General features: G+C 45.2%; 1 protein-coding gene across 1 annotated transcript in view; it reads left to right on the forward strand.

Moving 5' to 3' along the window:
- Positions 1–11,631: 11,631 nt before the first annotated feature.
- The window catches only part of Appbp2 (amyloid beta precursor protein binding protein 2), a 44,363-nt gene continuing 42,243 nt past the window's right edge, over positions 11,632–13,751 (forward strand). Inside the window, 1 exon segment of the mRNA XM_038328087.1 lies at positions 11,632–12,049. Coding sequence (XP_038184015.1) covers positions 11,912–12,049 — 138 coding nt within the window. The 5' untranslated portion in view covers positions 11,632–11,911.

The following is a 13,751-nucleotide window of genomic DNA, read 5'->3' on the forward strand; positions in this document are numbered from 1 at the left end:
ATTAGAGCCACAGAGTTAGGACCTAGGACGCTGACTCCCCAAGGTAGATCTCATCGTATCTGTCAATGTAATTGGTCCTAATAGCTTCCACCAGCGTAGCCAGAGCATCCTTGTCTTCCGAGTTAACCTCAGTGAAGACAGCAGTGGAGCACGTCTTCCTGTGGATCAGACGCCCCAACCAGGCCTTTCCCTTGATGATGTAGTAGGGGACCCCCATCTTCTGAAACAGGGCAGGCGGGAAGACCACCAGCACAGGGGGGGGGGTCTACATTGTGGGCAATCACCACCAGCTGAGCCTTCTTCTCCATCCAGGTGCTGACTGTACTGACACCCCCTAAGCCCCCACCCCCGCTCAAAGGACAGGTGGCCTCCTAACTGGGACATCCCCTGTGCCTGCAGCTTCCTTCTCAGCATGGCCACCTTTTCCCCTTGGCCTTCTTTCCCCTGGGCTTCTTGGTCAGCTGGAGGAGAGAGCTAGAGGCATTTTCTTAAATGCCCCTCCTCTTAAAGGACATTAGCTTGTGTCAAGTTGACAGAAAATTATCCAGCACAGACAGGGTCTCACTATGGATCCCTGGCTGGCCTGGAAATGCTGCGTAGACCAGGCTAGCCTCAAACTCATTATGTGATGATGGAAGTCACAAAATAATCCCACATTCATTCAGAGTTATATATAATAAAATGGTTATTTGTTTGGAGGAAACTCGCAGATTGCTGTCCTGGATCGCAGTCCTCTGCGTGAGCCGGGAGCAGAAACTGAGTCTGGCAGTCAGAAGCAGGAGCGTGAGTCCACGCTTTACAGCTGCATTTATAGTATGAGAGGCCAGGCCTGGGTGGGCTGGTATCTTGGAGGCTGTTGGCCAAAGGAGCTTCTGCAGCCTACTGTACTTTCACTTAGTGACATGTACTTTTCTGCTGACATATATAGAATGAGATGCCCATCGACTAAGTCTTGCATTGTTTCTTTAAATATCAGGGAGTGTGTGATCATGCTTTTCCAGTAAGAGTGTCTGTGGAAGGGTAGAGGATTATTGTTCCTGGTTTCGTTTTTCATATCTTTACAAATTCCCTTGAGATGTTTGCTATCTAGCCTAGATTGTATGTTAATGATTATTTATGAATATATTTGAACTAATAATCCTCATGTTGCGTTCCCTTGAGTGTAAGTCCAAGGGTAGATGATGTACCCCGACATTCGCTGTTTTGTCAACACCTTTTAGCAAAGTTCGTGTTAAAATGCTTAATAGAAGAGAATATAAGAAAGAGTAGCCGGGCGGCGGTGGCGCACGCCTTTAATCCCAGCACTTGGGAGGCAGAGGCAGGCGGATCTCTGTGAGTTCGAGGCCAGCCTGGTCTATAAGAGCTAGTTCCAGGACAGGCTCTAGAAACTACAGGGAAACCCTGTCTCGAAAAAAAAAAAAGTAAGAGTAAATATCTCATATGTGTATCTAAAGCAACCTTTTAATCATACTGATAGAAATGTAATAATGTAGCATAATCAGTCTTCAATTGCATATTTCACAGTATTATAGCTTGATGTCCTAATGATATGTATATATTATTTGAAGTTCTATGCATCTTCCTGACCACATTAGTTATCCATTTGTCACTTCATGGTGAAGTATTTCTTTCTAAAGGAATTATCTATGGATACCTGATAATATAACATGAATATATATTTGAAAAAAGCTTCTGTTGTATGTGTGTGTGTGTGTGTGTGTGTGTGTGTGTGTGTGTGATATGATTATGAGGTTCTAGGCTTGACAGATATGTGGAGACCAATAAAACAACACATCATACAGATTTCCCACTGGGCCATCACCCTGGTAAGTTGAAACATCAAGTCAGTAAAAAGATTAAGTCAGTAAAAAGATTCCAGATTGCAAGCATGTTTTCATGTTTATATAGGCTAGAGGATAGAGGAACACAGGACAATTTGAATAATGAAACCTTTTTGCAATTGGAAGTGATAAACTGCTATCTCTTTCAAGTTTTTGGATACAAACTGGGACATGCAAAGGGCCCCACGTTAGGTGCCATTCTGTTGACTGAGGTTTTGTCCTGCAGGGTCCTGCTGTCATTCAGTCCCAAAGAATCACACAGAAGTCTACATCAATTATAAACTGATTGGCCCAGTATCTCTTTTTATTAACTGATTCTTATAAATTATATTAGCCCATTATTCTTGTCTATGTTAGCCATGTGGCTTGGTACCTTTTTGGGGGAGGCAGTCACATCTTGCTTCTTCTGCAGCTGGGTCACGACTGTGGACAGCATCCTCTTCCCAGAATTCTCCTTTCTCTGCTTCCTGCCTGGTCACCCTGCCTATACTTCCTTCCTGGCTACTGGCCAATCAGCATTTGTTTAAAATATAATGGACAGGGTACAGAACATTGTCCCACAGCAATTATGTAACTAGAAATGATGGTGATCTTCTGCTACTCCAATCTCCTGTTGGTTACAGGTGTGAAACACCACACCAGTGTTTCTTGCATGCTAGACAAGCACTGTACCAGCTGACCCACATCCCCAGACCTCACTGAACGTCTGAAAGAGGTTTCCTCCTCCTCTCTCATGGCCTTCATGGCCTCTTTGACACTCTAAAATTGACCGAGTGTCAGTCTGTTTGTTTGGGTTTTTTTTTCTTCCTTTTTTTTTGAGACAGGATTTTTCTGTGTAGTTCTGGCTGTCCTGGAACCCACTCTGTAGACCAGACTAGCCTTGAACTCAGAAATCTGCCTGCCTTTGCCTCCCGAGTGCTGGGATTAAATGTGTGTGCTACCACCGCCCAGCAGAATGCTAATCTAAAGATAACTAGACATAGAAATCATAACAATCATTCTGTTGTTCTTAGGTTGTCACGGAAACCTCACAGAGGCTGGTTACCTGCCCGTCTTGTAGCATCAGGCAGTGTGTTCTGGGATATTGTCTAAGGCTAAAAGCCCTTCTGGCTCACTACCTCTGTCTGCTCTGTGGTCTGATTTCATACCATACTATCTGGACTGTGAAAGTGAACGCTGTGTGCACAGGCTTCTCTCAGGTCTCTATTTTCCCCGTTTTTACTCTCCCCCTCCCCCCACACATCTGGGGACAAAGACAGCAGTGGTGGGAAGGGAACAAGATGAATGCGTGTTCTTCCTCTATAGTCGAGCGTCTATACTTTCTAAGCTGGGCTTTGCCTCCTTTTCCCTTCTCCTCTGCAGGAAAACTGGCTGCTTTGAAAAAAAAGAGTTGGGAAACTCCATTCCGTCTGTCCCAGGTCTACTGTGTTGTCTGTTCCCATTCACTTTGAAACGTAAAAGTGTCTTCGTTAGGTTTTCTATTGCTGTGAAGAGATACCATGCCCACAGCAAGTCTTATAATGGAAAACATTTCATTGGGTCTGGCTCACAGAGTTGGAGGTTTAGTCCATTGTCATCATGGTGGGACATGGTGGAGTGCAGGCAGACATGGTGCTAGAGGAGAAGCTGAGAGTTCTACATCTGAATCCGCAGGCACCAGAAGTGAACTGTCACACTGGGTGTGGCTTGAGCGTATATGAGACTTCAAAGCCCCCCCCCCCTTCCTCCAACAAGGCCACACCTCCTAATAGTGCCATTCCCTATGGGCTAGGCATTCAAATAGGCCATACCTATTCAAACCACCACCAAAAACAAAGTCTACTTGTTTCTCTCACTTAAAACATAGAAACATAGAGCCACATTAGTTAGGGGCTAGAGAGATGACTTGGTGGTTAATAACACTTAAGCTCCCCTAGCACTTAGGTCAAGTGGCTCGCAACCGCTTGTCCCATGGATCTGACACCTTCTGATCTCCTTGGGCAATGCACGCCCACGATACACACACAAACATACAAGCAAAACATCCATACACATTAAAAACAAAGGAAAACATTCAAACAATAATAGAATAAATCTTTGAATAAACAAAACAAAACAAGATGAACCCACGAGCCGCTGCCTCTGTAGGTATGGCGGGTCTGCTGAACAAGCACTGTGCCAGGCTGTAACCCAAACTGGTATAAAGCTGTATAAATGTCCTTGTCTGAACACTTAGCTGAACACAGAAAGAAAAACATATCAATCAAACTGGAATTTGCAGTTTACCCTAAAATGTTTGCCTTGCTGCTTTTCACTCTCTCTATATTTAGTATATTATGCTTATGAGCTAGCTTATTACTCTGTGGTAAATTTATTTATTTTTCTTTATTTAATTAATTTTGAGACAGGGTCTCAGTGTATAACCTTGGCTGGCCTGTAACTCAGAGATCTGCCTGCCTCTGCCTCTTGTGTGCTGGGATTTAAGGCATAAATCACCATGCCCAGCTTCTCTATGGTAAATTTTTGTGTTGTACAAAAATATTTCCATAGCCCTTCACACACATTAGGATGGCTATAATATTCCTTTTTTTAAAATGTGAAAAATAGCAAGCACTGGTCAGAACGTAGAGAGACTGGAGCCTTTCTGCACTGCCTGTAAGGATGCTGTGGGAAATAGGTTGGCAGTTCCTCAAAAAGTTAAACATAGAATTACCATATGGTCCAGCAGTTCTACTTCTGAGTATATTCCCCAAACAACGGAAAGGATGGGTACAAACAGATCTTTGTACTTTAATGCTTATAGCAGTGGTACTCACTTTTGCCAAAAGGTAAGAATAACCCAAATGTTTACCAACAAATGAACGGCTAAACAAAGTGTGGAATGTATACACAGTGGAGTATTAGTAAGCCTTAAAAAAGAATGCAGATCTACGCTTGAGACATGTTTACTTTGAAAACATAAGTACCTGAGTTTATTCCCCAGAACACACGTTAAAAACAAAACTAACGCCAGGCAGTGGCGGCGCACGCCTTTAATCCCAGCACTTGGGAGGCAGAGGCAGGCGGATCTCTGTGAGTTGGAGGCCAGCTTGGGCTACAGAGCAAGTTCCAGGACAGGTTCCAAAGTTACAGAGAAACCCTGTCTCGAAAAACAAAAAACAAAACAAATAGCAAAAAAAAAATGACTAGGTGTGGTAGCGCATGCTTTCAGTCCCAGCGCTGGGGAGGTCGACCTCTGAGGCTCACTAGCCGGCAGGTCTCAATTACTTGGCAAGCTGCAGGCCAGTGAGATACTCTGGCTCAGAAAATAAGGTCTATGTGTTCCTGAGAATGACGCTGGAAGTTGTTTTCCGGCCTTCACACATATGGGAGTGTAGTTGATTGTTTTACTTTTTTTCACTCTTCTGGCTTTTTGCTCTTTGGGGGGGGGAGGGGGCTATCACCCAGTTCCCAAACAAATCCACGTGGAGCATTATTATTACTTATGAATGCCCGGCCTTAGCTTGGCTTATTTCCAGCTAGCTTTTCTTAACTTAAATTATCCTGTTTATCTTTTGTCTCTGGGCTTTTATCTTTCTTTAGTTCTGTATATCTTTTCTTTCCTTCTTGTTCTGTGTCTGACTGTGTGGACGGGTGGCTGGCCCCTTCTTTCCTCACTCCTTGATATCTCTTGCTTCCCTCTTTTTCTCCTATTTATTCTCTTGGTCTGCCAGCCCCACCGATCCTTTCTCCTTGCCTTGCTGTTGGCCGGTCAGCTTTTTATTAGTCAGTCAGGTGTTTTAGACAGGCAAAGTAACACAGCTTCACAGAGTTAAACAAATGCAACATAAAAGAATACAACATATCTTTGCATCATTAAACAAATGTTCCACAGTATAAACAAATGTAAAATAATATCCCACAATACAGGTACACATATGCATACGCACAGGAGCATACAAAATGCAAGTCTGATGGATGCTATAACTTGGATGAAACTTGAAAAAATCTTCCATTAAAAAGAGATTTATTTATGTATGTATATGAGTACTTTATTTGCATGTGTGACTGCACAACAGAAGAGGGCATCAAACAGAAAAAGGCATCAGATCCCATTATTGGTAGTTTTGAGCCACCATGTGGTTGCTGGGACTTGAACTCAGGACCTCTGGAAGATCAGGCAGTGCTCTTACTGCTGAGCCATCTCTCCAGCCCCATTAGAAAACACCTTAGTAAGCCAGACACAGAAGCACTAATGTTAATTAATTCCACTATGTTAAATATCTAGTTTGCTTTGCTCTGTTTGTTTGAGTCTCATGTTGCTCAGACTGGTCTTGAACCAGAATTTTATCATCACCCTATTAAAAAAATTCTAAACTAAGTAGTGATCCCTTGTTCTGCTTTTCTGTCTCTGACTGCCTATTCTAAATCCCTAACGTAGCATGCTATGGTAGTTCATGACTTTAGTCTCAACACTGGGGAGGTAAAGGAGGGTTAAAGTCAGGAGTTCAAAGTCATCCTCTGCTACACAGCAGGCAGTGCTCCATTCTCTTGTATCTAGACAGTTCAGTCTTCCAAACAGTGTAACAAAGCCAAGGATGTAGATGCAGACCTGGAATCTCAGTAACTGTGAGGCTAGGGCAGCAGGATATGCTTTCAAGGCCAGAATAGGCTGCAAAACAACATCCTGTCTCCCTCAAAAAAGAGTCAACAACAGAAAGTTGTCCAGCTCAGGCTACCAGGTTATGAATGAACTGCATCTCTCTAACTTTCCCTGCAGTAGACCAGGCTGGCACGGAACTCATAGAGATCCGACTGCCCTTTGTTGAGCAATGGGATTAAAGGAATAAAGGTGCACTATCACACCTGGCCTGTGAGTGTTTAAATTACGGTTCATTTGGAGAGAGAGAGAGAGAGAGAGAGAGAGAGAGAGAGAGAGAGAGAGAGAGAGAGAGAGAGAGATCATCTAAGGACTTTGCCTTAAAACTTGGTGGGTTAGGCTGGACGGTGGTGGCACACGCTTTTAATCCCAGCACTAGGATGTGATTTCATAGCCAGCCTGGTCTACAAAGCTAGTTTCATGACAGCCAGGTCCTGGCAACAAACAAACAAAAAACAAACTGGGTGGGTTGGGGGCTAGATAGATGACCCTAAGGGCACTGGTTGTTCTTCCAGAGGACCAAAGTTTGAGTCCCAGCACCCACATGTTGGCTCACAACTAATGCAGTGCCCTCTTCTGGACTCTGCAGGCACCAACCATGCATAATGGGGCACAGACATAAATGCAGGCAAAACACCTAGACACAAAAAATAATAAAAAGAAAAAATAGGTGGGCTGTTTCTGTGCCTTCAGGAGAATAGAGAAGAAGCGAGGCTCCTTGATTCACCTGATTTTTTATCAGAAAAAGCCATATAGACTTTACCTTGTCCTTTGGAAGACTTGCTCAACTCCCTGACACCAAGTGAAAAAGATCAAAAAAGTGTATGTAGTTAGGCCAGCATACACTAAGAGAACCCTCAAGCCACATGGACGCTATATATGAACCTTCTGGTCAGTGGTCCCAGAGTCACGCTAGTCCATCAGTCAGCTATTTCTGTTGTTGTGCTATATTGAAGAAGGATCTCAAGTATCCCAGGGCAGCCTCAAATTCACTATGTAGCAGAGGTGTCTATGTGGTTGGTTTTCTTTCCTTTCTTCCTTCCTTTCTTTTCTTTTTTCCTCTTTTTTTCTTTTTTTTTTTTTTTTTTTTTTTTTTTTGAGACAGGGTCGTGGTTTCTGTGTGTAACATCCCTGGCTATCCTGGAACTCAATTTGTAGACCAGGCTGGTCATGAATTCACCGAGATCTACCTGCCTCTGCCTCCTGTTATGGCTGTGTTACAGAACCCCCAAAGACCAGTGTCCGATGCAAACACACTGGGGTTTAGTGATTACAGGTTAGCTAACTCAGACCATAATCTGACACTCCAACACAGAGGGTGGGGGAGAATGGCCCCGGGCTTCAGGGTGAGGGATTTTAAAGGGGAAAACTGCAAGCTGGGTGGCACAAGCCTTGGCATTTCAGGATTGGTAAAAGTATAGATTGTTTGAATTCATTGGTTGGGGTCTAGGGGAGTTTAAAACAGTGACTATCACCAGACTAGAGTTTCTAAGCAGTAGTCAATAGACACTTATGAGGATGTCTGAAGCAAGTAGATGTTGTTTGGACACCTTTGGGGGTCACTTTGACCAGGGCTGGCACAGTTTCTTGAGAACTTTAAGACTTTTGCTGGGTTGCATTCACCCCCCCCCCCTCGTTAAAATGGAATTCTTTCTCAAAATTGAGTTTGTTCTGCTCCTTCACCTCCCAAATGTTGGGGTAAAGGGCATGTGCCACCAACGTCCAGTAGTTTGGTTTGGTGTTTTGAGAACTAATACTGAAGACACCATGTTTGATCACAGGACTTAGAGAGATCAAGCTGGAACTGGGATGGCAACTTCCTCCCTCCTGAAGAGTTCTAGTGTAGGCATGTGCTACGCAGGCTGCTAGGGAAGAATTGTTCTCAACAGTCATACGCAGTCGAGGACCCTGTGTGTAACGTTGCTGACCACCCAGGAAAGGTGTGTCCCATTGGTGCAACAGGAGTACATCTGTTGACGTAATGACCAGCCACTTCCTGAGTGGAACTGAGGCCTGCTCCACAGGAAGGAATTCATGGCTGGTTCTGTAAACCCGTTCAAACACCTGTAACTGGGACAACCTTAGTGAGGATCCTACTCCTGCTGTTTCGCTAAATGTACAGGATGTGCCTGTAAAATTGCCTTCTAAATAATTACGTTTATCCCCACAGATTACTGGTGCTGTCAGCTTCGGTCAGAGAAAATTCTTTTTGTCCTATGCTGTGGTAACTGCTCACAGCGCTAAGGATAAGTGACTGTTGAATGCTCAGGGACAAATGGGAGATTTAGATCACCTCTTCCAAGGTTTAGGGACCATGACAGAAGAGAGAAGGGATGTAGGAACCAGAGAGTGGCGTGGGTCGTGATAGACTGCTGTCTTCCAGGCATGAAGACATTTCAGCCATTGCATTCCTGAAATCCCAACACTGTAATTACCTACACAAGACTGGGTCCAATAACATCCTGTTATGGAAAGGGCAGGACTTAACTGACCCCACCCTTCCCTGGGGATTGATAGATAGTTAATGTGTAGTGGGGGAAGAGAGAAACATTTTCGTCAGCAGGATAGCCACGGGTCAGGTGCCCACACAGCTATATATAGTCAAGAATCTCTTACCTGGGCTCCTGTGAACCCCAGTGTAAATCATCTGGACACACACACAAACACACAAAAGAAAAAGAAAGAAGACAGGATATGATAGTAAATAGGAACCAGCTGGGAGGAGAAAAGGGAGCTGAGAGAACAGGAGGGGGTAAGAAAGGGCAATGAGATGGGGTGTGAGTGGGAACACTGGAGTGGACCCTCAGACTGGAGCCCAAATAAGTCCTCCATCTGTTTCTGTCAACGATTTCGTCACAGCAATAAGAAAATTAACAAATACAGTCTGTCTTTCTTTCTTCCTTTCCTTCCTTCCTTCTTTCTCTCGCTGAATTATTTGACCATTTCATAGTGAAAATACCAAAGTGAAACACATTGAAAGGGCTTGTTTCAATTCCTGTCGTGCCGAATATCAGGAGTGGACATCATTGTCGTGATTTATGTTGCTACAGAATGACTAAGAAATTGAGAAGAAACTGGCCTAGTGATGCATGACTTTAATCCCAGCACTCAGAAGGCAGAGGCAAAGGTTGAGGCAGGTGGATCTCTTCCAGTTTGAAGCCAGCCTTGTTTAAAAATAGTAGGACCTTGTGTCAAAAACACAAAAAGAAACTGAGACTGTTATCAACAATTATAGAGGTAACTTCCTCTATTATTAAATTCCTAGAGCAGAAAGATGCTACATCGAATTCTTGAAATCAGACTGAGGAAATTAAATTACATAAATAGCAGGTGTTTATAAGAATAAAAAAAGAGCTGGACAGTGGTGGCACGCACCTTCAATCCCAGTACTCGGCAGAGGCAGGCAGATCTCTGTGAGTTCGAGGCCAGCCTGGTCTATGGAGCTAGTTCCAGGACAGCTAGGGCTGTTACACAGAGAAACCCTGTCTCAAACAAACAAACAAACAAAAAGGCCAGGCATGGTGGCGCACACCTTTAATCCCAGCACTTGGGAGGCAGAGGTAGAAGAATCTCTGTGAGTTCCAGGCCAGCCTGGTCTATAAAGCGAGTTCCAGGATAGCCAAAGATACAAAGAGAAACCTGTCTTGAAAAAACGAGAGAGAGAGAGAGAGAGAGAGAGAGAGAGAGAGAGAGAGAGAGAGCTGAATTATTTACTAACATCTCCTTGACTAACTAGGGGAAAACTTAATTTCTGTTTCTATTGAGTCCTATCACAGCCACCACCTATTTAGCTTGAAAAAGATTTATGTGTACTTATGTGCTCTAGGCTGCTTTCTATTGCTGTGATAAAAACACCATGACCAAAAACAACTTGGGGAGGAAATAAAGTTTTTATTTCAGCTTGCAACTTATAGCCATCAGGACAGGAAGTCAGGGCAGAACTCAAGGTAGGAACTTGGAGGCTGGAACTGAACTGGAGGCCATAGAGAAGTGTTGCTGATTGCTGGGGACCCTTGGCTTGCTCAACCTTCTTTCTTATATCTCCAGGATCTGCTTAGAACAGCACGGCCACAACGCACTGGGTCCTCACACACCAATTATTAATCAAGAAATTGTCCCCCAGACTTGCCTGCCTACCAATCCGACGGAGGCATTTTCTCGGTTGTGGTCCCCCCTCTCCAGAAGGCCACAGTTTACGTTAAGTTGACAATACAAGAACAAAAAACCCACCAGCACAGTGTGCCTGAGCTTATAGTATGTGCACCACGTGGAAGCAGGTACCTGAAGAAACCCAAAAAGGTCATGAAGTCCCCTAGAATTGGAGCCTTGTGGTGTGGGAGGAGGGAACTAAGCAGGGTCCACTTTGTGAGCTGCAAGCACTCTTACCCAGTGAGCGCTCTCCAGCTGTTTAGCATTAAAAAAACAAATCCACTCACTGTAGGTTTTAGCTTACTGTTAGGTTCACTTTTTTGCCAAATTCTTCCAGTAGTCTGAGAATGTATGACAGACAAACGTTGATTTACTGTAAAAGAATTTTTACTTCTAAAAAAAAAAATGGATAAACATACTAAAAAGTTACAATATAAACGGTTTTTACCATGAAATACGAGCTTTCTTCGTGACTTCTAGTCACTGGACAGAGGGTGTTTAAGAAAATTTAAAGCCGGAATCTAATGAAGGATTGCTAGAGTGAAGTGATTTCCTTGAATATGTCATTTTCTTTTTTCTTTTGATTTTTTTGATATAGGGTTTCTCTGTGTACCAGTCCTGGCTGTCCTGAAATTCGCTTTGTAGACCAGGCTGGCCTCGAACTCAAGAGATCCGCCTGCCTCTGTCTCCCAAGTGCTGAGAGAAAAGGCGTGCACCACGCCTGGCCCAACTGTGTGTGCACTTCTGTGAAGAAAAAAAAAATCAATTCCACACTTTTCCCTGAAGTTCAGGAGGGCTCTCGTCTAAAGCTCAGAGACAAGGCTGTGCTGAGCACGCCGGGGGGGAAAAGACTGTCACAACTCCGGCCCCGCCACCCCGGGGATCCGCCCTTTGGGAACTCGCACCCGCCGCCTCTCAGGCGGTCCCCGCTCTTTCTCCCAAGTTTTCCGCCTGCCGCATTCCTTCCCGGGCGCGTCGGCGCGCGCTGACGTCATGACGCCGCACACGCAGCCCCGCCCCTGCAGAGCTCGGGGCCGGGACGGAACCGGGTTTGCTCTCCTTCCCGGAATGTGAGGCTCTGGGTTCGGCAGTGCACTGCGTTCGTCCCGGTCTTCCCGGTATCCTGCGGCCGCCGTCGTCGCCGGTGCTCGGTTAGCGCGCGCACGCGGAAGCCGGGCGGCCGGGACCGTGAGGCGCGCGCTCGCGTGGTCGCCGCCCCTCGGAAGCCTCCGGGGCCGCACACGGGTTCGCTACGGAGGGAGGCGGGGGCCTGCGGGAGGAGGCGGAGGAGGAGCGAGGGAAGATGGCGGCCGTGGAGCTCGAGTGGATCCCCGAGACGCTCTACAACACCGCCATCTCCGCTGTCGTGGACAACTACATCCGCTCGCGTCGCGACATCCGCTCCTTGCCGGAGAATATCCAGTTCGACGTTTACTACAAGGTACGACCGACCTGCTCGCTCGGACCCCGCCGCCGCCCCCGGGCCGCACCCCCTTCCACGTCCGCGGCCGGGCCCGTAGCCCTCGAGGCAGGGTCCCCTCGGAGACCGACTGCGGTGGCGGCTTTCCGATACCCCGCTATCCCCGCGTCTGCCCCCCGAGCTGTGCGATCCGGGGGGGTCTTGCTGCCCGCCATCCTCTCAGAGGCCCTGGGTAGGCCCACGGGAAATGCCCGGCTCAGCCCGGTCCCACTCGGTCCTCCTGTCGCTGGGGTATCCTCCGCCCTGTCCTCTTTAGTGTCAGCCTGAGCTGGACTTTTTTTTTTTTTTTTTTTTTTTTTTTTGCTGTGATCCTCCCCCAGTTCTCCCCGGCACTCGTGTGTGTGTCCCCCCCCCCCCCGTACTGCTTTTCATTTTTTTCCTCCCTCCGCTGGTCGGAGTTCTGTCCATTTTTTTTCCTTTCTTCCCTCAGAACGAAGTGATTTACTTAGGGATTATTGGAAACGGTCTGTGGGCTTCATTTGCATGTTCTTGAAAGCTTTTTGTGTGGTTTCAGATTTTGCTTTGGTTTTTCGGCTTAGACTCGGTGTTGAGTTAGGGATTTTATTAATAGGGGAGTGAGGACCGGCTCTTTAGAAAGGACACAGTGAAATCACCCAAGGAAAGAAGTAGAAATTATGCCCACGTATATGAAAATTGCAATTTTGCAGCATTTCTAAATTGCTCCCCCTCAAAAATCTGAGCAGAAAGTCTTCCAAGTTGCTCTTCAAGGAGTTTCAAGGGTAGGTGTCCTTAGACGTGGACAATTTTTGCAGTGTTCTGAGAGGGAGAACTTTGGGAACTCGGAGCCTCCCTTTTCCTCTCCCCACATTTGAGTGTGAACACTGGATTCATTCACTGACTCCTGCTTTGAGTCAGCGAGAATTCCAGTTTGCAGTAGCCACCTTTGCAAAATATGACCGGCAGAGGTTTTATTTTATTTTTAGATTTTTAAATACTACTTGATTAGTAAGTTGTCTCCAGTGGTGTAATTTGATATTTAGCAGATGTGTACGTTCATTTATGTATGCGTAGTGTTTTAGGGCGTTTGCTTTATTAGAGAGATTGCTTTTTCCAGCTTGAGAACATTTTTTCAGAATTAGCAACTGACATACTGCAGTCTATAAAATCCTGCTGCTTTGCACCAGCTCCTAACATTTAAAATCATTTCCCTCCTAAGTACTTGGAGAAGATTCATTTTGACAACGTGTATTATAATTTTTGGATTTAGAAGAAAACCTCCCTCCATTCCAAGTGGTTTTGATACACTGATTTACTTTCATGTGTAACTAATGTTAATTTTATGCATTTAAGCTACATTTATCCCAAGGACAAATTAGTCTGCTATTCTCAAACCTGGAAAACTGCTGCAGTGCGTGCTATTTCTGTCAGTTTTATTAAATCGTATGCAGACGTGTATACCTTTTGGAGCCAATCACTGGGAATCTAACCAGGAAAGAATACTTTTACTACTTGAATTCTGTCGAAATACTTTAGGATCTTTTATTTTGGCTAAAAGTAAAGCTTTTCCTTTGAAGGTTATTAGTGTGAGCAGTTAGTGTTCTTGGCATGTGTCTGGTCTTCATGGGGTTCAGTTTTCTTCTTTTGGGTACACTGTACTATTTTATGGTTAGATACTTGATGTGAACCCTGGTGCTGAGCTGGG

The sequence above is a fragment of the Arvicola amphibius genome, chromosome 4 (assembly GCF_903992535.2).
Source record: "Arvicola amphibius chromosome 4, mArvAmp1.2, whole genome shotgun sequence".
NCBI lineage: Eukaryota > Metazoa > Chordata > Mammalia > Rodentia > Cricetidae > Arvicola > Arvicola amphibius.